Source organism: Equus caballus, chromosome 22 (assembly GCF_041296265.1).
Source record: "Equus caballus isolate H_3958 breed thoroughbred chromosome 22, TB-T2T, whole genome shotgun sequence".
Classification (NCBI taxonomy): domain Eukaryota; kingdom Metazoa; phylum Chordata; class Mammalia; order Perissodactyla; family Equidae; genus Equus; species Equus caballus.
This window is the reverse complement of record NC_091705.1, coordinates 19,164,196-19,186,737: the sequence shown is the minus strand read 5'-3', so window position 1 is coordinate 19,186,737 and position 22,542 is coordinate 19,164,196. Positions and strand designations below refer to the sequence as shown.

The 22,542-nt window shown below is 46.3% G+C and overlaps 1 protein-coding gene and 1 long non-coding RNA gene across 4 annotated transcripts; one reads left to right on the top strand and one right to left on the bottom strand.

Annotated features, from left to right (window-relative positions):
* The first annotated feature begins 520 nt into the window (after window positions 1-520).
* On the top strand, window positions 521-15,961 carry PRNP (prion protein). Of its 3 annotated transcripts, XM_023625924.2 has the most exons (3): window positions 521-848; window positions 3,578-3,680; window positions 13,548-15,961. In XM_023625924.2, exon 3 carries the CDS (start codon window positions 13,558-13,560, stop codon window positions 14,323-14,325), a length of 768 nt encoding a protein of 255 aa, XP_023481692.2. In that variant the 5' UTR covers window positions 521-848; window positions 3,578-3,680; window positions 13,548-13,557; the 3' UTR covers window positions 14,326-15,961.
* Window positions 15,962-19,934: 3,973 nt separating this feature from the next.
* LOC102148268 (uncharacterized) lies at window positions 19,935-21,021 on the bottom strand. The gene is made up of 2 exons (XR_289238.3): window positions 20,883-21,021; window positions 19,935-20,351 (listed from the first exon to the last, which is right to left on the bottom strand). It is a non-coding gene; the product is annotated as an uncharacterized lncRNA (long non-coding RNA).
* Between the last annotated feature and the right edge of the window lie 1,521 nt (window positions 21,022-22,542).

Genomic DNA, 22,542 nt, shown 5'->3' with positions numbered 1-22,542 from the left:
GGTGCCTCTTTCACTGTCAAAAGTGCCTTAATTTGGGTAATAATGTATATGGTCCCCTTAACTCTCTCTCATCCTTCTGTCACTTCATCCCTGGCCATCCTTTACATGAGACAAACCCCTATCTAATTTCTTAGCAGAAATAATGAGCAAGAACACATATACAAGATACTTCATGTAATGTGCAGAGTGGACTTGTTAAATGGAGTGTATTTTTCTCATTTGTGAATATCACAATCTAAATCATCTCTTTTGTACATAATAAGTAGAAACTGAGTAAATGAACAGTTGATGGTCAATGTCCTTAGTAGGCCTCAAATTTTAAGGATTTATATGAAAACTCATAAATCCTGGGCTTCATCCAGGCTAGCAAAATTTTTCCCTCTAGAAATTTCTGGTTACCAAGAAAGTTCCAGAAATTGCCTTCTCATTCCCTAACCTTTCATTTTCTCCATTATGTAACGGGGGACCTGGGGCTTTGGGCCGAATTTCCCTTTAAAGATGATTTTTATAGTCAATGAGCAACGTCAGGGAGTGATGACAGAGGGAGGCGGTATCTCCTGATGCAAGTGTTTAAGCGAATCCCAACGCGTTTTTTCCTGTGACTCAGATTCCCGGCCCTGCTTGGCAGCATCCTTTAACATCAGCTCCTGCCGCCGGCCGCAGGTGCGCCCGCCCGTGCGCGTGGCCGCGTGGTAATTGGTCCCCGCGCTGACTTCCGCGCGGCGCCGCGGCCGCCCTCCCCGCCTCCCGGCCCCCGCCGCGCCTCCCCGGCCGCGCGCGTCGCGGGCCCTCGGCGCCAGTCGCTGACAGCTGCGGCGCTGCGGGCTGCTCCCGTCCTCCGGAGGCAGGTAAACAGCCTTGTCGCCTTCACATGCCCAGCGGGGGCGGGGGCGGGGGCAGAGGACCTGAGAGCTGGGGGCCACGGGGGGCCGCGGTGACCGAGAGCGAGAGCCCGTGCCGTGGGGCCGGGTTGGTGGGGGCAGACCTTGACCGTGGGGAGGGACGGGGGCTTCCTGTCGGGCGCGGGGCGCGGCGGGCTCGGGCTGCTCGAGTTTGGGGATGACGCCGCTTGTTTTGCCATTCTGATGCCTTCTTTTCGGCATGGGAGCGGGGGCGCGGCTGGCCGAGCCCCCCGGGAGGGACGTAGGTGGTGCCGAGGGGTCTGTCCGTCCCCCCACTGCCCTCACGCGTGGCCGAGGCGGGAGCCGCAGGGGCGAGTCGCGCGCAGAGGGGCCCCGGGCCGGGGAAGCCAGTGGCTCGCTGGGGCGCTCGGGGGGGAGAGCCGCCTGGGCCGCGGGCTCCCGGCGTCCCTCCTGCTGGCCGCCCCGCGGAGCCGGCGGGCGGAGGCCGGGGACAGGGACGGGGACGCCCCTGGGCCAGGCCGGCGCCTCCCGAGACCCAGAGGGTGCGCGGGGCGGGGCGGAGGGAGCGGGCGCCCGCCCGGGGCCGGGGCCTCGGCGGGGTAGGAGTCCCGGGGACCTGGGGGCCGCCGCCGCGCTCCTCCCAGCAGGAGGAGCCTGCTGCCATCCACGGCTGCTGTCCACGGCTGCCATCCGCGCGGCCAGCGCCGTCCCCGAGGAGGCCGCCGCCAGCGGGACTCTGGCCACCGCCTGGGAGGGGTCTCGGGCGGCCTGGCCGTCCACTCGCGGGCCTGGGGCGTCCAAGCCGCCGGGACAGAGGCTCTCCTGCTGGCCCCAGGTGTGGCAGACCCGCAGGCTTCGCTTTTCACTTTCTTTCCTGTCCCTGTGGAAAGAGAGAACTCAGCCCTCGGTGGGGCTCCGAGGGAGGGGTCCCGGCGGGGGGATGCCCCTCGGTCAATCAGCCTCCCCGACCTGTGCAGGAGGCGCCTTCACGTTTGTCTAAACAATGGGGAGAAATCCATTCCTACTGTCCCTTTCCGGTATTTTCCTTTTCTCTTTGGAGTAGCTATAGCAAGTAGATTTTTTAAATCGTAAACCCACCACCATCATATCCACCCTCACCATCCCTAAGCCACTGCTTTCTGGTTTTCAGTCTACTCGTCTCCAGATTCATACACGACACAGTGCGGTTTCACCGCCCTGATCCAGATTATCCGGTGGCCTCCATCAGTATCCCCGTGGCCGCGATATCTCCTTGAACTTAGAGCATCGGTTTAATAAGCAGTTCCCGACGTGCTGCACGTTTGAGTTGTTTCCCTTTTCCTTACTTAAAACTCCAGGTAGAATAGGATTAAAGATTTTTACAAATCAAATTATCAGAAAAAAATAGGAACAAAAAATTGAATTAAAATGCGAGACCTCTGGAAAATTAACTCTCAGATTTGAAAAAGAAAAAAATCACCAATGAAAAAGAAGGATTTTGCCTACACAAACACCGAGAAGCTCTTACAATGAAAAAGAACTAACCAGAAAGGCAAAGAAAGCAGAGAGCTTTCTGTGATTTGCATATTATTTGTATCTGACACAAGGCTTCCATACTCGTGAAAGGAAAATAACAAGATTATAATGGATAGATGGTGAAACAAATCATTGACAAAATAAAATACAAATTCTAGCAAGACTGGATTATAATTTTATGTCTAATAGCAAAAACAACAAAAGTAATAGTAATAGTAACAGCAACCCCTACTGGAAGGTTGCCCTGAAATTTGCATATTCAGTCATCTGGGGAGGTGGCAGGGTTTTGGGATTAGAAAAATGGCTCTGCAGCTAACTTTGGGACTTTGAACAGGTCATCTACTTTCCTAATCCTCCTTTTATCCATTCATAAAATAGAGGAAATGATACCTACTTCCGGAGTTTGTTGCCGGGATTCATTTTAACCATCTACATAAATCTGACCTTTGGAGGTATACCTTTTTTCTCTTCCTAGTCACACCCCGGTGAGGACTTTGTGAATCAGTGCAAATTTTTTGTAAAGTGATCTGGTGATGCATTAAGAAGCTGGAAAGCCATGACCCAGAAACTCCACTTCTGGGAATTCACTGGCAATGGAAGAAATAAACAAGGAAAAAGAAAGCCATATGCAGGCACATATGCTGGGGACAATGATCTAAAATTAGACCCACCTGGGAAACAGCCTAAATGTATAACAGCAGGGCAGCAGCTAAGAGAATCATGACACATTAACTGAAAGGAACATTATGTAACCATCAAAAGTCATGATTTGGGGAGAAAAAAACTGGCAAGTCAAAGTGCAAGTTACTAGACTTTATCTACTTACTCATACCTGAATGCATGTGTGAAAGCTCCAAAAGGAAAGGCACCAAAAATGAAATTTAATAGAATAAAACTGAAGTTTTAATAGAAATGACCGGTGATTTTAATTTTCTTTTTGTTGACGTGTTGCTTTTGTAAATAATGTAATTTTTAAAACAATTCACAGGTCTCAATTTTGTAAACAAAAGGGACTCAATTTTCTGTGTATGAAAAGAGAGATTGGTGCTGCTTTTTTAGCTGACCTCATTTTTTCAAGTATTGTCTCATTTTTTTCTTGAATAGATTTATTAGTGGTTTAGTAATTTATATATTAGGGTTTTTTTAAAAGAAGCCGTTCTTAGATTTATTTATCAATTCTGGTTTTTTCTTTGTTGTAGTTTTCAAGGCCTCCTGAATATATTTGAAAACTGAGCAGTTTCAGCCAAGCCGAAGCATTCTGTCTTCCCAGAGACAAATCCAGCTTAGCTGAGCCACACAGATGTACGTACCCTGTGGAATCTCTTTGGTCTTGTAATGGTTGAAAGTCCCCAACTGTCACAGAAAGTAAGGGTCGGGGAAGGGCTGTGATTACAAGCCACTGCTCTGGAGGCCACTTGAGTCTATATATGTAACTCACACCTTTGCGTCATCCTTTCCTGTAAAATCAGCTTCATTTTGCAGGGAAAGGGCCATAGCTTTCTCTAGAATAGTGCTGAATTATGGTAAGGAAGCAACCATTTTAAAATAATATTAATAAAACAAATAACATAAACATTTCTGCACCAAATTAACGGGGAAGGTGACCATCAACCAAGTGACGAAAGGTTTTATCAGGTGAAAGGTTTTCTAAGCTGTGTGGTTTTAACTTACCTATCCATTCTCCCTTTTCGGATCTTATTTCCTCTTCCAAGGTAACTATATCAGCTGTGAACTGCTACATACGCATTAGCCATTCACAGCGTGCCTGTATCTAACCCGGTGATGGGCGCAGCGTTATGAAAGAATCCTTGGGTGATTAGCGTGTGCAGCACTGCTTACAGGCAGGAGAATTTTTTTCTCAGTTTGTTAATCCTTTTTCTCCTACTATATTCTACTTATTGCTGTTATAATATTATGTGATCGTTCCAAAAGGAGGTATGCCCTTTTATGAAAAGCATTATAAATGTTAAGTGTTGTACTTTTGAGGGCCCAGCTCTGCAGCCTAGCTAGCAGTGCAATTTCCTGGGAAGCTTTTATGGATTCCCAAATCCCATCGCTAGACACTCCCAGGCTGTGGGCCTGGAGAGGCTCCAGCAGTGTTGCTGCTGGAAACAGCACGGCAGGTCATTCTGATGATGGACCAGGTTCGGGTCCTTTGCCCTGTTCAAACCGGGGCTGGGCCACAGGGTACCAGTGAAAACCCCCTACCCCAAAATGTTTTGCAAACTTTTGTATTGTTTGCATCATATTCTTTAAGGGGCAGTGATCTCAAAAAGATTAAAATAGGACAAATGAGTTCTACTTAGCTCAGGAAAGACAGGAAGTTTTCGCCGAGAGGGGAGCGGTGGGGGATACGGGGGGCTGTTTGGTGCCACTTTCCCATTTCACCAATTATGTTTCAAGTTGTAACATGTTCTGAGTATCACAAGTTTGGCCCCTGGCACACGACCATTGGGCAAGTTCCTACCAGAACTGAGAATTCCTCCTCTCAGTCCCTATGTATAAATGGGAATAGGATGAATGGGGTAATCTGTGGATCTTTTTTGTACCTTCTTTCTAGTTCCATTGCTCTGCCATTCTGCTCATGCACCAATGTACATGATCTTGTTTATTGTAGCTTTACAATGCGTTCTAACACCTAGCAGGCCAAGTGTGCCCTAGATTTTCTTCCTGTTCATTAATTTCTCCAGTCTTCTTAATTTTGAGTATCATTTCATCAGGTTCTTTAAAATCTCCTTTGAATTCTGACTGATTATGTTGACTTTATGGGTTATTTGCAGGTGAATTGGTATCTTTCAGTATTGGTTTTCCCCAACCAAAAAATGTGTACATCTTTCTTTTCCAGTCTCCTTTACGCCTCAGTAAAATGTTATAGCTTTCCTCATGTAAGTCCTACTATCTATTTTTAAGTTAAATCCTAGATATTTTTAATTTTTTATTGCCATTGTGAGTGGAATGTTTTTTCCACACTAAACCTTATAAATAATTACAACTGATTTGGGAACTCACTGGTTTTTTTATATATTGATTTCAAAAATGGCCACCCACATGAACTCACTTATTTATTCTAAGACATTTTTGGGTGGCTTTCCTGGATTTTCCAGATAGAAAATTATACTTGGCTAGAACTTCCAGAACCATCTAAAATAACAGTGATTGCTTGCATCCTTGTCTTGTTCATGACATTAATGAGAATGCCTTTCCTCTTTCCGTTAAGGTAGGGTGTGGGCTGTGTTTGTAATGCCAGCCGTGATGGAAAGGAGCTATCCTTCTAGTTCTAGAGAAACCTTTTTTAACAATTTAAACTTAAAAAAATTAGGAATGTTGATTTTCACTGAAAACTTTTCAACATCTGGAAAGAATCTTAGGGGTTTTTTTCCCCTTACCCTATTAATAGAGTTCCTGATTTCTGAGCCATCCTTGTATTCCTAAAATAATCCTTATTGGTCGCAGTGTATTCTTTTACTAAACCGTTAAAATCAGTTTGGTAGTATTTTGTTTTGGATTTTGGCACCTGTATTCATGGAGGCTGGGTGGTCAACAGTGTTGAGGCCTGCACTCTAAATACTGGGGTTTGAATCTCGACCCTTTATCCCCTTAGCTATAAACGCTCCTTCTCAGGAAGACATCCAAATGTTTATCTCTGCTGAGTTCCAGGTTCCTAAAACAATTGCCTAAATTGATACTCCTGCTGGAATGTCTCATAGTTGTAGCCAAGTTCATGGGTCCAAATTTAAACTCTTGGTTTCCTCTCCCAAGCATGGCCCTCCACCAGTTTCCCCTACTTCAGTAGATGCTCTCACTGCCATCTGCTTAGTTATGAAAGCCGCAGACCTGGGCAATTGTCACTTCTCCATCCACTCTAACAGCAAGTCTTAATTGGTTCTTTCTGCAAAACACATCTCATTTATTCACAGTTCCCAGGCTGCATTGTAACCATCCCAGCCCACACCTCCATCTTCCTTCAGACCCTTCCTAACTGGTCCCCGCATTTCCTTTCTTGGCCCCCTAAATTTTCTTTATGCAACAGTCTGGGTGAGCTTTGTAAAAACAGTCCTGTCGTGGTACTCTCCTGAGGCCCTTTAACGACTCCTCACTGTATGCAGAATCAAAGGGAGACTTTCTTTCTGGCCACTGAGGCCCTCGGGATCTGGCGCTCACCTGCTCTGATCTCATCAGGCCACTTGCTCTCTGTCTTAGGCTCCAGACACTTAGGTCCTTTTGGTTCTCGAACCCACCAAGCTAAATATCTTACTCACCATTGAGTCCTCAGCCTCTAGCACGATGCAAGAACCTTAGAAGACACTTAAATATTTGTTGAATGAATCAATAAGTTATTGTACAGTAAACATTACGTTATACGAAATATATAATTTTTGACAACGTTTTGTCTCCGTTTCATCTCTGGTTATTGGTCAGTTCAAGTTTTCTATTTCTTTAAAAACTGGTGCATACTAGTGATTCTATGAAGATTTGTCAAATGAATTCTAAAGTCGATTTTTGTAGTTTACATAGTAGAAAAGCAATCCATCTCACTCAGGTGTTTAATTCATAAAACAAAGTTGTTTCTAGTAAGTTTTTACCCTTTTAAAACCTTCTTTTTCGAAGGTTATTTCCCTTTCTCTTTCCCAAAATAGAGCTGTTGTGTTTCCAATGATACGTGTTTGTGTGCATATTATATTTTCCAGCAACTCTTGATTTTATTTAGAAACTCCACATTTTTCTGGGTTTTATTTATTAAATTCTGCTTTCATTTCTGTTACTTCTTTCTTTATAACTATGACCCTTTATTTTGAAATTTTCTTTTTCTGTTTTCTTCTCTTTTGAATTGAATAATCATTTAATTTATTTTCATGCTTGATATTCAATTACATTACCCACACTCCTTGGATAGTCATGCGGTTTCCTTTATTTCCACATCCCTCCCCTCCATTAGCCAACTTTCTTTTTTTCAGCTAGCCTGATAAGTGTAAGTGATATATCTTTTTTTTTTGGTCTCATTTTCTCTAATTCTTAGTGATTTTTAATATTTTTTTCGTGCCCTTTTGGCTTTCCCTCATCTGTAAATTATCAGTTTGTATCTTTTGGCCATTTTTCTGTGGGAATTACTGTCTTTGCAAGAATTCCTAGTAGGTTCTAGAAATGAATCCTCTGTCGGTCTTAGATACTACACATGTTTTTTGTTTACCATTGTGGGCTCTTTCTAATAGCTTTGTCTTTGGTGTTCTTTGTAGTTGTTGAACAAGAATCCTTAATTTTTATGTAATAAAATTCTTCAATTATTTGCCTCGTGTTTGTGCTTTCTGTTTAGGAAGTCCTTCCTCCACTCTTCCGGGTCACAAAGGCATTTACCTGTATTTTCTTCTCGTGCTGCACTGTACCTTTCACAGTTGGTCTGTAATCCATCTGGAGTCTGCTTTTGCACGTGTATTAGGGATCCAGTTTTGTTTTTCTCCAGTTTCCCAGAAGTGTCTACTAAACAAACCTTCCTTTTTCCATTGATCTGTGGTGCCCGCTTTATCATATATCAAGTCCCTACTAGAGTTTATATTCAAGGGTTTGTCTCTGAACTTGCCATTCTGTTTTCCTAGACTTTTACCATACAGTCTTTATTACAATGGCTTTGTAGTAGCATTTAATGTCTGATATGGCAGATGCCCTCCTCTTTTCTCTTCCTTTTTTTTTTTGGAGGAAGATTAGCCCTGAGCTAACATCCACCACCAAGCTGCCTCTTTTTGCTGAGGAAGATTGGCCCTGAGCTAACATCAGTGCCCATCTTGCTCTGCTTTATATGCGAGATGCTTGCCATAGCATGGCTTCTTAAGCAGTGCATAGACACACCCCCAAGATCCAGGCCAGTGGACCCCAGGCCGCTGAAGCAGAATGCACAAACAACCGCTGTGCCACCAGGCCAACCCCTTACTCTTCCTTTTTAAGGTTGAGTTTGCTATTCATGGACATTCCTTTCCCCTTGCGAATTTATTGAACTTCTCAAAAAGTCCAACTGGAATTTTGGTTGGCATTTTATTGAAATTATATGTTCATTTGAGGGTAATTGGCATCTTTGTAATGCTCAGTTGTACCAGTCAAGACCATGAACTGCCTTTCCATTTTATCAGATCATCTTCTACGTTCTTTATTGGAGATTAAAACTTTTTCTCCCAGTCTTTTTCTTTTTCGTTCTTTCTTTCTTTCTTTTTTCAGTTAAGGCCGTTCCTAGATATTTTACAGTTTTGATTGCTATTGTGAATATCTTATTTTAAAAAAAACTTTTTTTCTAGTCAATTACTGCTGGTATAGAGAAATGCTGTTGACTTTTGTAGGCTGATCTTGTATCCCACAGCCTTACTGAACTCTCGCCCTGGGTCTTGTGTTACCTGTCGAGTCTGTTGGATTTCCTATGTATATGATCACAGTCGTTGCAGATGACAGCTGGAGCGCCTTCCTTGCAGTTCTTGCACCACTTACTTCTTTGTCTTTGCAAATGGCTTTGGACGGGACCTCCAGTCCTGTGACAATGGACACTTTTGTCTTATTTCTGATCTTAAAGGGAATGCACTCAGGGGTTATCCATTGAGTATGTTTGCTGTTTTTATTATATAACCTTTATCAAGTTAGGGGAGTTTCCTCCTATTCCTAGTCTGCTAAGAGCATTTTTCTTAGTGATATGTAGGTATTAACCTTTATCAGATACTTAATGTTTTGAAATGTACCGGAGGATTAAGTCTGACATTCCCAGAGAGTATCTTATATGACTAGTGTCATAGCATAGCCTGGGATTCAGAAAGCCAGTGTCTATTCCCAGAAATTTCACTAACTGACGCTGTAGTCACGGATTTCTCACTTGACCTTCCTGAACCCTGGTAGCCTAATTTATAGAGTGACGGGTTTAGATTAATGATATAAGATCTTCCTAATTTTATCACAAACAGAAAGAAATTCTCCAAGATCTCTTGTAAGTTTTGAGCCCCTCCTATCTTTAGAAATGATTCTCTACTTCAAAATGTAATTGCTATTTTTAATACTTTTTCTTCTTTTTTTTTTTAAGATTTTATTTATTTCCTTTTTCTCCCCAAAGCCCCCCAGTACATAGTTGTGTATTTTTAGTTGTGGGTCCTTCTAGTTGTGGTATGTGGGACGCCGCCCCAACATGGCCTGATGAGTGGTGCCATGTCCACGCCCAGGATCCGAACCGGCAAAACACTGAGCCACAGAAGCAGAGCGCGCAAACTTAACCACTTGGCCGCGGGGCCGGCCCCAATACTTTTCTTAATTAAATGTTGATTTGTTGTTCTCAACTGATTTTAAAATGATCTTGTCTTAATATATTCTACGATTATCCAACTTTATCCAGAATTCAATTTTAATGAAATACTGACCAGCGACACATGCCTGTGTCTCTGATGCCCTGTGCCGGTATCTCCAGTCCGTGGTCATTCCTCAACTCCAGACGCACCGAGCTAACTGCCTACTGGTATCACTTGTCCCACATGTAGCTTGATGACAGTGTTGCCAAGGCCAAACCCCTCATTTATTTCGCTCCAGACCTGTTCCACCTTCTGTGTTCTGTCTACACAGTTGCCCAATCCAGAAACCCAGGCGCCACCTCAGCTCTTCCCATCTCTCGTCTTCCACTCAAACCCCAAGCCCTCCAGAAGCCACCTTCTAAATCAAACCACCCGTTACTCTCCTACCCCTGGCCAAGGCCGCCATCCTGTACTTTGACGACTGAAGTAGCCTTGGGACTAGTTTCTCTGCATCCTGACACATACACACACACAGTCCTCAGTCCATTCTCCACAATGTTCTTTCCAAAAGGGAACCCAGAACTCTTTAGTGGCTCCTCAGTGCCCTCAGGTCCAGACTACTTCATACGCCTTCTAATTAGGCTGACCATATAACCCAGCAATCCGGACTGGGACAGCCTTGAGAATGAAAGGGGCACTATTAATATTTGCACAGGAACAAAACCTGTAAACCATGTTGAGCAAGTCAGGTGTCTGCTCACCTTGCTTCTGAGGCCCTTTGTTACCTGACCCCCGCCTGCCTCTCCACTGCACGCCGAAGCTCCACTTCCATGAAACCCCCTGGGGCCCGCAGATCTGCCAGTGCTCTCTCTCACCGTCTCCACTCTGAATGCTCTGTGGCCCCATTCCCCTCCTATGCCCGGCTCCCCAAGGACCGAGCCCCTCTCTGTGCCTCCTTTACCGTGTGGTACCGTCAGCTGCTCGTGTGTCTGCATGAGCTTACAGAGCTGTAACTCTTAGGACCTTGAACGAGGTGTGTTCAAAGCCCAACTCAGTGTTACTCACTCCCCTTGCAAGCCCTTCTTCCTCCCTCCTTGACCGTTTCAGATAACATCTCCATCCGGCCAGAGTCTGCCATAGTGGACGGCACATGAAATAAATGTTCATTTAACCAAACTGTGGATGTTAGACGGCTGGCCATTGCAGAAAAGAATGTTTTGAAAATATGGTTCACTTTAGATATCCATTGTGACTTTAGTTTGGTTATTTCTTAGGCTGTATTACAGATGTTGTCACGCTCATCCATTCGTTCGGCATTTGTTTTGCGTGTCTGTGAGTCAGGCACTGTGTCTAAGCACTAGGGACACTTCTGAGATCAAAATAAAACTCTCTCCCCACACCCGGGGGAGCGTACACTTCCCTGGAGAAGAGGAACAGTAAGCAGACAGGAAAGAATAGATGTCAAGTTGGCATCGCTGGTCTGGAGAAAAATGAACCAGGGTAAGGAGGGGGACAGGACTGCTGACTTAGCTGGAGTGGCGTGGACAGCCCTTCTGAGAGGACGTTAGAGCAGTCCTGAGCCATGTAAGTAACGGGGGGAAGAGCCTTCAGGCCCCGGGAACAGCAAGTGCAAAGGCCCCAAGTTGCGAAAGTGTTTGTTGGGTTTGAGGCGCAGGGTGGGGCCGGGTCACATGGGGCCTAGCCCGCATGGTCAGGACTTTGGGTCTTATCCTGAGCATCAAGGAGAGGCACAGTGTGACCTGCTTATTAGAAGCCTGTCTCAGGCTGCTGTGTGGGGAACACACAGTGGAGGCCAGAGGAGAAGCAGCGAGGCTGGTTGGAGGCTGCTGTAGGAATCAGGTGAGAAGTGATGGGGGCTTCAGCTACCACGGGGGTGTTGGGACATGTGAGAGGTTTGGGGATTTAGGATTCATTTTTAAGATAGAGCTGATAAGATTTGCTGATAGATTCGTTGCATGCTATGAGAGAAAATTCAAGAATAACTCCAGGCTGTTGGCTGGGTTCGGCTCATTGGGGTGAACGAAAGAAGTGTTGACATAAAACCCCTTGGGCTTGGGAGTTACTGACTGGGGCGCTTGTCTCCTAGTTCCGTTTCTGGAAGTGTGTGAGCAGAAGTATGAGCTGCAACAAGGCCAAGAGCTGAGCAAATGGAGCATAGGTCAGGGACACAGGCCTGCAGAAGACCAGGGTGCCAGGAGACGTGGGCGCAAGGAGGAGGCCAGTGAGCATGTCCCAGGACCCTGCCCTCTCACCCCTACCCAAAAGAGCCTCCAAAAATCCTAATTGGCATGATCTGAGCAGTTTAACTAGGCTTGTAACTTTTGAATATATTTATGTTCACTTAAGACCACCAAAACATTTCAGTAAAGATAGTAGAAACATAAACAGGATGCTAACTCATTTGTTTGTTTAATCATTCTTCTTCCTCTGAGTATTATCCCATTTAGTCTTTGTCTCTGAAGGTTATGGAGAATAATTTTCTCATATTTGATGCCACTTTTATTTGGAGATAATCCCAGTGCTGGGGATAAGACTAACATCAGTGTTAGAGGATATGCCATGTTTGGTTTTTACGGCACGTGATGATATTTTGGAGTGTGTGGTTCCATGTGAGCTACAGTAGACACTGTTTAATAATCATTTCACTATGTGTCTTTGATCTCTGCCCTTGGAACTGAGTGCCCAGGGCATGTGAGATCTTCAGTCAGAAAGGAGATTTTTTAATTTGATGAATGTACACTCTGCAGAGGGGCATAAATTATCATCCTGGGTACTTGATTTGTTTGTTTATTCCTAGACTATGCTAGCCCTTTTATATAAGATATGTTTCTTTTGTACCAAAACTTAGGAGAAAACAAGTCATTCATAAACCATTAAATGCTGAACTAAAACTGAGTGAGTAACTGCACCTCTTGTGACATAGCCATTCTTACCCCACGTTGGGCAGCCCCATTTGTCTGTTTGTCTATAGAGAAAAAGATGAATTTATAAGTGGGCTTGCAAAATCCTGCGTGTTTCCTGTTTTGAAAAAAAATTGTGTTCCTTTGAGGAAATTCTTACCGGCATTTATCTGTTCAGGGGATATTAACTCCTTCACTTAACAAGTATCTTTTGTGGGCCTGCCCGGTGCCAGGCCCTGCTCTAGCCCCTGAGGAGACGGCAGCAAACAAGAGACTCGTCCCCTGCTTCCGTCCGCTGAGAAAGGAAGACAGGAGCAGGCTGTTTGGAAAGTTCTCTCATTACCACAGCGCCCGTCTCGGGGTCTTCCTAACGACATTAGACTCACGAGGCTTCCACAGGGGCCACACCAGTGTCCTCAGGGCAGTCCACCCGCAGCCAGGGACTTGTCTCCACCCCACCCTCCGTGAGTGAATGCTCAGGTGCAAGGGACTGAGATCCACATTGGTGGGTCATGGGTCACCCCGGCGTAGAAGCCCCAGGCCCCCCCCCGGAACTGGTATCCCTTTTGACAGCCCAATGGGCACAGCTTCCAGGGTCCCTGCAAGGACGTGCCTGGTTGCAATAATCACGGTTCTCAAGAAGCTGGAAGCCGTGGCAAGCCCCCCAAGGTGTTTACAGCTCCTTCCAGTCCAGGTGCAATGTATCAATCAGAGGTTATTTTTACCATAAGCAACATTGGTGGCGTTCCACCTTTATCAAGTTTCCAGGAAACAGAGCCAGAAATTATTTTAAGATCCAGTTTGTCCTTAGAGAAGGAGAAAGAGTTGTGTTAACCTTCTCCTTACGACTCTTCTGTCATGAGTGCTGCAGAGAAGTGCAGAGTGTGACATGCCTTTATGACCAGGTGCTGATGCCACTGCTGTGCGTTCATTCCTTATGCAGCCAACGTGAAGTGGTCTCACTGTAAACGTAGGACACTGACACCCTCTTCATTTTGCAGATAAGTCATCATGGTGAAAAGCCACGTAGGCGGCTGGATTCTGGTTCTCTTTGTGGCCACATGGAGTGACGTGGGGCTCTGCAAGAAGCGACCGAAGCCTGGAGGATGGAACACTGGGGGGAGCCGATACCCCGGGCAGGGCAGTCCTGGAGGCAACCGCTACCCACCCCAGGGCGGTGGCGGCTGGGGTCAACCCCATGGTGGTGGTTGGGGTCAGCCCCATGGTGGTGGCTGGGGTCAGCCGCATGGTGGTGGTTGGGGACAGCCCCATGGTGGTGGAGGCTGGGGTCAAGGTGGCTCCCATGGTCAGTGGAACAAGCCCAGTAAGCCAAAAACCAACATGAAGCATGTGGCAGGAGCTGCGGCAGCTGGGGCAGTGGTTGGGGGCCTCGGCGGCTACATGCTGGGGAGTGCCATGAGCAGACCCCTCATTCATTTTGGCAATGACTATGAGGACCGTTACTATCGTGAAAACATGTACCGTTACCCCAACCAAGTGTACTACAGGCCGGTAAGTGAGTACAGCAACCAGAACAACTTTGTGCACGACTGCGTCAACATCACGGTCAAGCAGCACACGGTCACCACCACCACCAAGGGGGAGAACTTCACCGAGACCGACGTCAAGATCATGGAGCGCGTGGTGGAGCAGATGTGCATCACCCAGTACCAGAAAGAGTACGAGGCTTTTCAACAAAGAGGGGCGAGCGTGGTCCTCTTCTCCTCCCCGCCTGTGGTCCTCCTCATCTCTTTCCTCATTTTCCTGATAGTGGGATGAGGATGGCCTTCCTGTTTCACCATCTTCTCAATCTTTCTTTACCGGGTTGGGGAAGGGCTGTCTACCTGCGGCCCTTTCAGTGGTGGTGTCTCCTTGCTTCTCTCTTCTCACCCGTAGGCTAATACGCTTGGCACTGATGGGCACTGGGGAATGCAGAGCAGACCCCGGATGCTATTTATTCAAGCCCTGTTTGAATGAGTCCTTCGTGGGCCAGTGCTGGGCTGGGAAGAGGGTAACAGCAAATAATCATTGGTTGAGCTAGGCTTATCTTTTTGTCTAGTGCAACAGATTGAGGGTAAAACAGTTCTCAAAACAGCCTTCAAATACCTTTACCTAAATACTTCCAGCTCCTTCTTCCAGCTAAAGCTCAGTACACTAATGCCTCATCTTAGCAGTGATTTTGTAGCAATTCGAAGAAATTTTCTCATCCGTTTTAAGAAAACCTGACTGAGTTTTCCTGTCTAAACAGCATTTCTGCCAAACTTAAAAGGAGGCCACATGATACCCATTCAAAAAAAAAAAAACTAGAAATCCTTAGTTCTTGGGCCCAGGCTCAGCCAGCTGGAGAGCGTGTGCCCTGTGTCTACAGAGAACTGTGACAGTTTGCATTTTGCAGGATGGGCTGCACAGCAGCTCTTGCATTGAGAGTGAGTATTCGTGCAGCACTAGACCTCTGGGCAGAGGACATTTTCACAGGGAATGAACGCAACTAGGCTTCTGGGACTAAAAAAATCCAACATTTGGGAGTGGTGCCCTTGGAGGCAAGCTCCCGTTCTGGATGTTTAAAGCACCTACATGTGGCATTCCTTTCTTTAGTAAACTATAAATAATTAAACTATAGATAATTAAGACAGTAAAAAATTAAATTACTTCTGGACACTGGAGCAAATCTTTGTTTAGAAAGCTGGATGATTTTGACGTTGTTTCGGTGAAGCTAGGAGATTTTAACAGAGGGAGCTGCAGCTGTAAAAACACCGTTGTTATAGAGGATTATGGAATGAAGAAAATGACTAGTGTACAAAGAAAAGAAATGCTTGCATTTCTTCATTGCTGTCTCATGATCATCAAAAACCAGAATTAGATTCAGTCTTTAGTTTCTGTAATTGGCTTTTGAGTCAAAGAATAGGGGAGGAATCAAAAAAAAAATCTTAGGTTGGAGATGACAGAAATATGATCCACTTAGGGGGGAAAAAGTTTTGTTACTGTTATTTAAGTAAAGTAAAATTATTCCCTGGATGTTCAATATTGTCACCTCGCAGATATATATTACTATTCTGCAATGTTATTGGCTTGCACTGTGCAGGTATTCTATGGAAAAAAAAATATATATATATATATTGCATATGACAAACCTAGACATTTTGGTTAGAGCAGTTAACATCTGAAGTATCTAATGCGTTACCTGTTTTTGTAAGGTACTAAATAACCTGATTTGTGGGAAACCCTTTTTCGTGGTCCTTAGGCTTACAGCGTGCACTGAATAGTTTTGTATGAAGATCCAAAGTGGTCTTTGAAATATGCATGTACTTTATATTTTCTATATTTGTAACTTTGCATGTACTTGTTTTGTTGTATAAAAAATTTATAAATGTTAGTATCTGACTAAAATTAAACAGGAGCTAAGATGAGCATCTTCCATGGAGTTCGCAGTTGTATTCACTGTGGAGCCCTGGGTTGGCAAGGTCAATTTGGGGGTTAATCTGAGCAGAGTGGCCCCTTCAGTCCCCACACCGCCTCTGATGGCCAATGTTTCACGTCCCCCCTCCTGACACTGCCCTCCGCCTTACTCCCAGCCACACGCCAGCTGATCTCTGCTGCCCTGTCCTTTTTTCCTCGATTTTCCGCAAGTACCTAAGTGTGCTTGGCACTAGGTCAACGGCCAAGCCACTATTGCAGCAGAGGAAGACAGTCCTTGTACTCTGGAAACTTCTTTCTGTCCTGGAATTTGAAATAGGGGATTTTCTTGATTAAAATGAAACTTAACAAGCTCTAAAGTACCTACTTTAAGCCTGCCCCCCGAAATCAGGTTATAAAGATCTCCAGACCCTGGGAGCCCCAGTGACAATCACTCTCTGGATTGAAATTCAACAACACGTCGGTCCAGGAGGCCGCTCTCATTTGTCACCATCTTTCTCCTCATTCTACACGGTTCCTGCCTTCTTCCCAAGCCTGAGGCCCTAGCCTGAGAAGCTCTCGGTGTCCTGGGCAGAGGTTTTCTTCTTCTGCAGCTGAAATTTACCAACGGCAGGAAGTAATCATCAGAGGTGACAGTAGTTGAAATCACAATATTTATTAATTCCTTAGCAAATGCCAATATCCCGCAGTCATCAGAGGATCAACTTAGAATTAAAAACGAAAAGGTGAAACTCAACACCTTGAAACCCCATCATTCAGAAAACTACTAAAACAAATGACATACATAAAGTCTTAAAAGAATTACTCAAAAGTTAATCCTTAACATAAAAACTTCTAGAACCATTTTCAGGCTGCCTTTTTGGCCATACTTCTAACTATTTAAAAATAAACTCTTCGTTATCTGCCAATCATAATTTCTCAAAAGTAGCCCATGGAGAAGACTTCAGTCATTCAAAGCATAGGTATTTTGAGGGCTAAAGAGAACAAAATCCATCTGTATTTTTCTCAGGCCCCTGTGTTCCCGTTACTTCCAACTCCTGTGAGTTGAGCTAAAGGAATTTTTACTAAAAAATTTAAAATCAGTTTAAAATGACCAACATATAGTAACCATGTCTGACCCTCACAGAGGGTTCTTCCTGAGAATCGTCAGGTGTCACCTTTGTTTTTCCTTCTCCCTCTGAGGCTGAGACCAAAAAAGCGTCCTCTGCCTTTGGAAGGAAATTTGGGTCTATACTGCTTCGCATCCTAGTGGGAGGCTTAATCCCGGCCAGAACCTGAGCTTCCCCGGGCTCAGACTCGGACCTCACGTTGACCTGAGCATCCTATGGTTCATTTGTACCTGAGACAGGTGAGTGCCTCTCTGGCTCCTCGAAACTCCTCCCCAAGGATTTAGCTCATCCTGCATTAACCTTACATTTTCATCCTCTGCCCAACCCCTGTTCTCCAGGAAGCCACACCTTCCATTGCACACGCCTGGGCCACGTGGTACACCTCTGCTTCTGTACAGCTGTCCCTTCCTTGAGAGTCAGCGCCCCTTTCTTGCCCTGGAGCAGCACTCCTCAAACTCGCATGTGCTCACCAATCTGCAGGTCTCGACTCATAGCCCTGGGGTGGGGCCCAAGAGTCTGCGTTTCTCATGAGCTCCTTGATGATGCTGTGCTGGTTTTGTGGACCTTACTGGAACAAGGCCCTCGTGGTTCTCATACTTGAGCTTTGCTCGCAACCCCTGGAGGCTTGTCCAACACAGGTTGCTGGGCCCCACCCCAGAGTTCCTGACTCCAGAGGGTGGGACCTGAGAATCTGCATTTCTAACAAATTCCCAGGTAATGCTGCTGATCTCGAGATTGCACACAGAGCTCCACTGCTCTCCAGGAAGATGCAAAAGAAAGAGAAGCCTGCCCAGCCCTGAAATACTCCCAGAGCTGTTGGGGAGACCCAGCACCTGCCTGGGACATACCCTGGGAACTCTCCAGAAGGAGGAGAGAGGTGGGAGCTCTAGGGATGAATGGCAGTGGAGGGGTAAGGGGGTGGTTTACTCTTGCTGTCTGCCAAGCAGGAGGCCCAGCTGACTTCGGAGGCCCACTCTTCATGAGAGATTCTTCTAAACCCAGAGTGATACCCAGCCCACTAACCCAGCGCTTCTCAAACTCCGATATGCACACGAGTCACCTGACGACCTTGTCAAAGTGCAGGTTCTGAGACCACAAGTCTGAGGTGGGCTCCAAGGTTCTGCATTTCTGCAAGCTCCCAGGGGATGCGATGCTGTCGGTCCTCAGGCCACACTCTAAGAAACAAGGACCTAGAGGCCCAAGTCGTGTCTGCTAACCCTGGCCAAGACTTTGGGGAAGCCCAGGAGCCTCGGGTGTGGGGCTTAGGGGTGGCGAGTCTTCCCCTTCTCTTGATTTAGGCCTAAATGCTGCCTCTCCTGCTCTCAGAGCACAATCCGCCCGCCTGGGCCAGTCAGCAGAATCAAGCCCCCGCAGGCAGTGGTGAGGCTGGCCAGGAGCTCCCCTCAGAGCCAAGCAGAGTCAGTTGTCTCCCCGGGGAAACTCTCTCTGAGGAAGTTTCAAACCCCTGCTGCAACACCTTCCCCCAGGGCCCCTACTTGCCTTAAACTTTCAACGGAATGACTTGCTCAGTAGAAATTGCCCACAATTTCCAAGACAAGGCCAGATGGGGCAGGAAGTTAGGCCTCTGAGGCCCTCGCACCCCCGGACCACACTGCTCCCTCTGCCTGAGACACTGGCTTCTCCGCACAGCCCTCAGACGCAGGCCCCTGCCCTCACTGTGGGCTTTAAAGGTCCCCTTCCAGGCCTCCATTCAGAGCCACTCTGCCCCTCTTCCTAGACCACATTCCAGGTACTAAGGATGTTGGAATTCTCTGGCCAAATGGTCCCAAGCCACCTTCTAGGGCCTGCACAGGCCTCTTATCTGCCCGACCTTCCATGGAGGACCACAGATGGACACACCTCAATGGCCAGAGGTAGCAAAGGGGTGGCCACGTGGGGAAGGGGTCTTGGAGAGAGCTTGGACATGTGGGTCTGGCTGTCCACACCCATGAACGCAAGGCCCCCACAGGCAGTGGCTGGATTCAGGTTGAGGAAACTATCGTGGCCACAGGCTGGAGGCCTCCCTTGAGACTCTTCCTCCAGGGCCTGCCCTACAGCTGCCAGGAGAAAGCAGTGAAGGATTTTGCAATAAAGCCATTAGTTTTTACAAACATTGCAAGCCATGTAAGTGTTTTCAAGTTCTCAGACAGGCCGGGGCTCGTCGCGTTTGGTTCTGGCTCACTCCCTTCTGAGGTGTATCCAGGCAGATAAGCAGTAGACCTCACACTGGTGCCTTGCAGCCAATTTACCACCCTGGGCAGCTACTCCTTACCTTCTTCCCAGGTCCCCACATTTAATTGGTCCAAATACACCCATGCTTCCCCAGCACCTTTTTGATGAGCCTCTAGAACGTGGCTGGTGCTACAGAAATTTCTTGTAACGTGTGCTCAGATTCGTAGGATCCTACCAGTCAAATGACAACAGTCTTTTTGCTTCCGCCAGGGAATTTGCTAACACTCCCTTCTAAGATCTGACCCTTAGAGCCACAGATGGCCCATCAATTTGATTTAAAAATTATAATGAGCCAGAATTTAAAATTTTTTTAATTATAGTGCTTTCATGCAATAGAATACCACACAGCAACTAAAAAGCATGCTTTAGAAGAATTGTTCTTTACATGAGGAAGTGTGTATAATGCAATTTTAAGTGAAAATCAGAATATGAACCTATAAGGGCAATGTATCCTTCTTTTTCCAAAGAAAGAAATAAAACATAGAAATACACAGAAAATAAAAATACCAGAAATACAGAGGCCTTTATTGCTGGGTGGTGAATAACAGATGATTTTTATTTTCCTCTGTATTGTTGTTATATTTTCCAGAAATTTTACAGTGAGCAACTATTACTTTTATAATGAGAAAGAGATCAGTAACTATTCTTTTTAATTCCGTAAATGGTATGTACCCTCCCAGCCAGTGTGCCGTTAGGGATCTTGTCTGTAGCGTTTTCTCACACTTGAGTACAGTTTTTGAAGGTGTATCATGTGCCAGGCTCCGTGCCCAGTACTTGGCATATGTGGCTTTGTCTGATCCTCATAAGGTCCCCATTTTAGGAACCTGATACCCAGAGACATTCTGTCACTGGTCCAAGGTCACACAGATAGCGTGTTCCCTGAAGTACATTGTGGAAACTCTTTGCCTTGGCTTTGTGATGATATTTAAGGGTTTGGCTCGGAGGTCCCAGGCCTAGGGCACTGGGCACAACTCCTGGCCTCTGTGAAAGGCGCCCCCTGATCTTCTGCAGGGCTCCAGCTTCGGGGGCTCGGCTGACTCCAAGTGGTACCTAGAGGAAGAGTCAGCAATCCTAAAAGCAAGCTCAGTCTAATATGCCCCCTACTCTGGACAAGACCATTGCTCGCTGTCCCATACATGCCCCCCTTCATGATTTCAAGGGTGACCTTCAGCCAGGGCCCAAGGGTTATTCACAGGTGATGGCCCCCTCCAATCAAACCAGGGTCCCCTAGAGCCCTAGGGTATGGGTCACCCCCTGCAGGAGCCCCCAGGCTGGAGGCCACCAGCATGCTTGGGGCTGGTGGCCTTTTCTCCCTAACTGTCCTGGCAAATCTGCGCCTTTCCTCCCTCCCTCTCTAGATATAAACAACAAAAAAACAAAAACAAAGTCAATGTCTTAATCTTTGTTTTGGGCAAAGATATTGCTTTCAGTATCTTTACCCAACCCAATTACTTCAGAAAACCTCACAGGATCCCACTTCCCCTGCCTTCCCGGATGACTGTGTCATCTCTATTCGCCTGCCAGCGCTGCCGTAGCAAACCACCGGCTGGGGGCTTAAACAACAGAAAGGTATTTTCTCACTGTTCCAGAGGCCAGAAGATCAAAGTATCAACAGGGTGGGTTTCTTCTGACGCTTCTCTCCTTGGCGTGTACATGGCTGTCTTCTCCCTGTGTCTTCACATGGTCTTTCTGCTGTGTGTCTCTGTGTCCTCATCTCTTTCTATAAAGACACCAGTCATCATATTGGATTAGGGCCCACCCTAACAGCCGCATTTTAACTTAACTTTAAACTCTTCGAAGGATTTGGAGGTATTGGGGACTAGGACTTCAACATACAAATTTTGTGGGGACACAATTCAGCCCATAATACATCTTTCTAGAAATGTCATAGCAATGTGCCAGTGTTACTCTCGACACAGTTCAAAGGCATTCCCAGGACTGTGAGGGCCTGGTGGGGACCCCACACTCACACACTCCACCAGGCTTCTCATAATGAAAATACTATTGTCTGCATTGCTCTGTGCCCTCAAAAGACAGGGCCACTGCTCACCACTCCACTTAGGATTTCCAAGGGTGCCTACCTCCTAGTGCTCATTGCACAGCAAACAGAAATGTTTCCATTCTCGATACAGCCCCTGGAATCCAGCCACTATGCCGCCATGGCTGGCACAAAGTAAAGAGTTTCATGATCAAGCAAATTGGTTTAGTTTGGCTCGTACTTAACGAAGATCTAAAACTAAGCCAGATAATGTTCTTCCCACACACAAATACACTGCAAACACACCTGGCTTAGAGTTATGCTGATTATGAGTTAATTAACATAAAACTGAACATTAGCTGTAATTCAGTGGGTGCTCTAGAAAGCTGGCAAGATCCTATTCCCTCACGCTGCCAAATTCTGAGTACTAGGCATGCTCATCACCCTGCTCACGGTGGCTGCCCACGCATGGAATGTGACCACTCGGGTTTCTTTAAGGCCCCAGCTCAGCTTCCCAAGGCAGCAACTCCAACGTGCAAGGAGAACCCCACAGATTCCAGGCCCTCCCAGCTGTGTGCCAGGTGGCCTTGCCTATTGTCAAGACTCACAGACCAGAGAACGCTATAAGAATGGAGACAGTAGTTTCTTTTTCTAGCCAATACCATATTTCTCCCTTTCTCCTGCATGTCCCTGAATCTCCTTTTATTCCAGCCCTCCTGAGGATGCCTCTTCTTTCCAACCAATCTGAAGACCCTTGTCCTTGCCTTCCTGGAGGCAACTGACATGCAGTGAGTCTGTTATTTCCATGGCATCGTGTAGACATTGAAGCTATTGCTGTAGACCAGACTAGCCCAGAAGGAGAATTTCCCGCCTTCAATCAAGGCCATCAAGCAGGGCTAATGTTTCCTCAAGAAACATCTCTGGACCTTTGATAAATGAGTGAATGAATGAATGAATGATTATACACTTAATCAAGCCCAGACTCCCCTCATAAAGTCTGTCAGAGACCATTCCTAGCTTTGAGAATTTTAAGCCAAGATTTTTCACTGCCACCCATGGAAGAGGCCCGTGGCTGTCTCTACTACACATCTGATTTCCAGCATCTCGGGCTGCCACATTCCCCAGAACCTGCCAGGAGCCAAACTCAGTGAATACACCTATCCGGCCAAGTTAGGGAAAATTCCCGTGAAAACCACCATCTTGCTTTTGACATAATCACCTGAAGAGTAACTAGACAACAGAGACATTCTGTTATTCGGTATC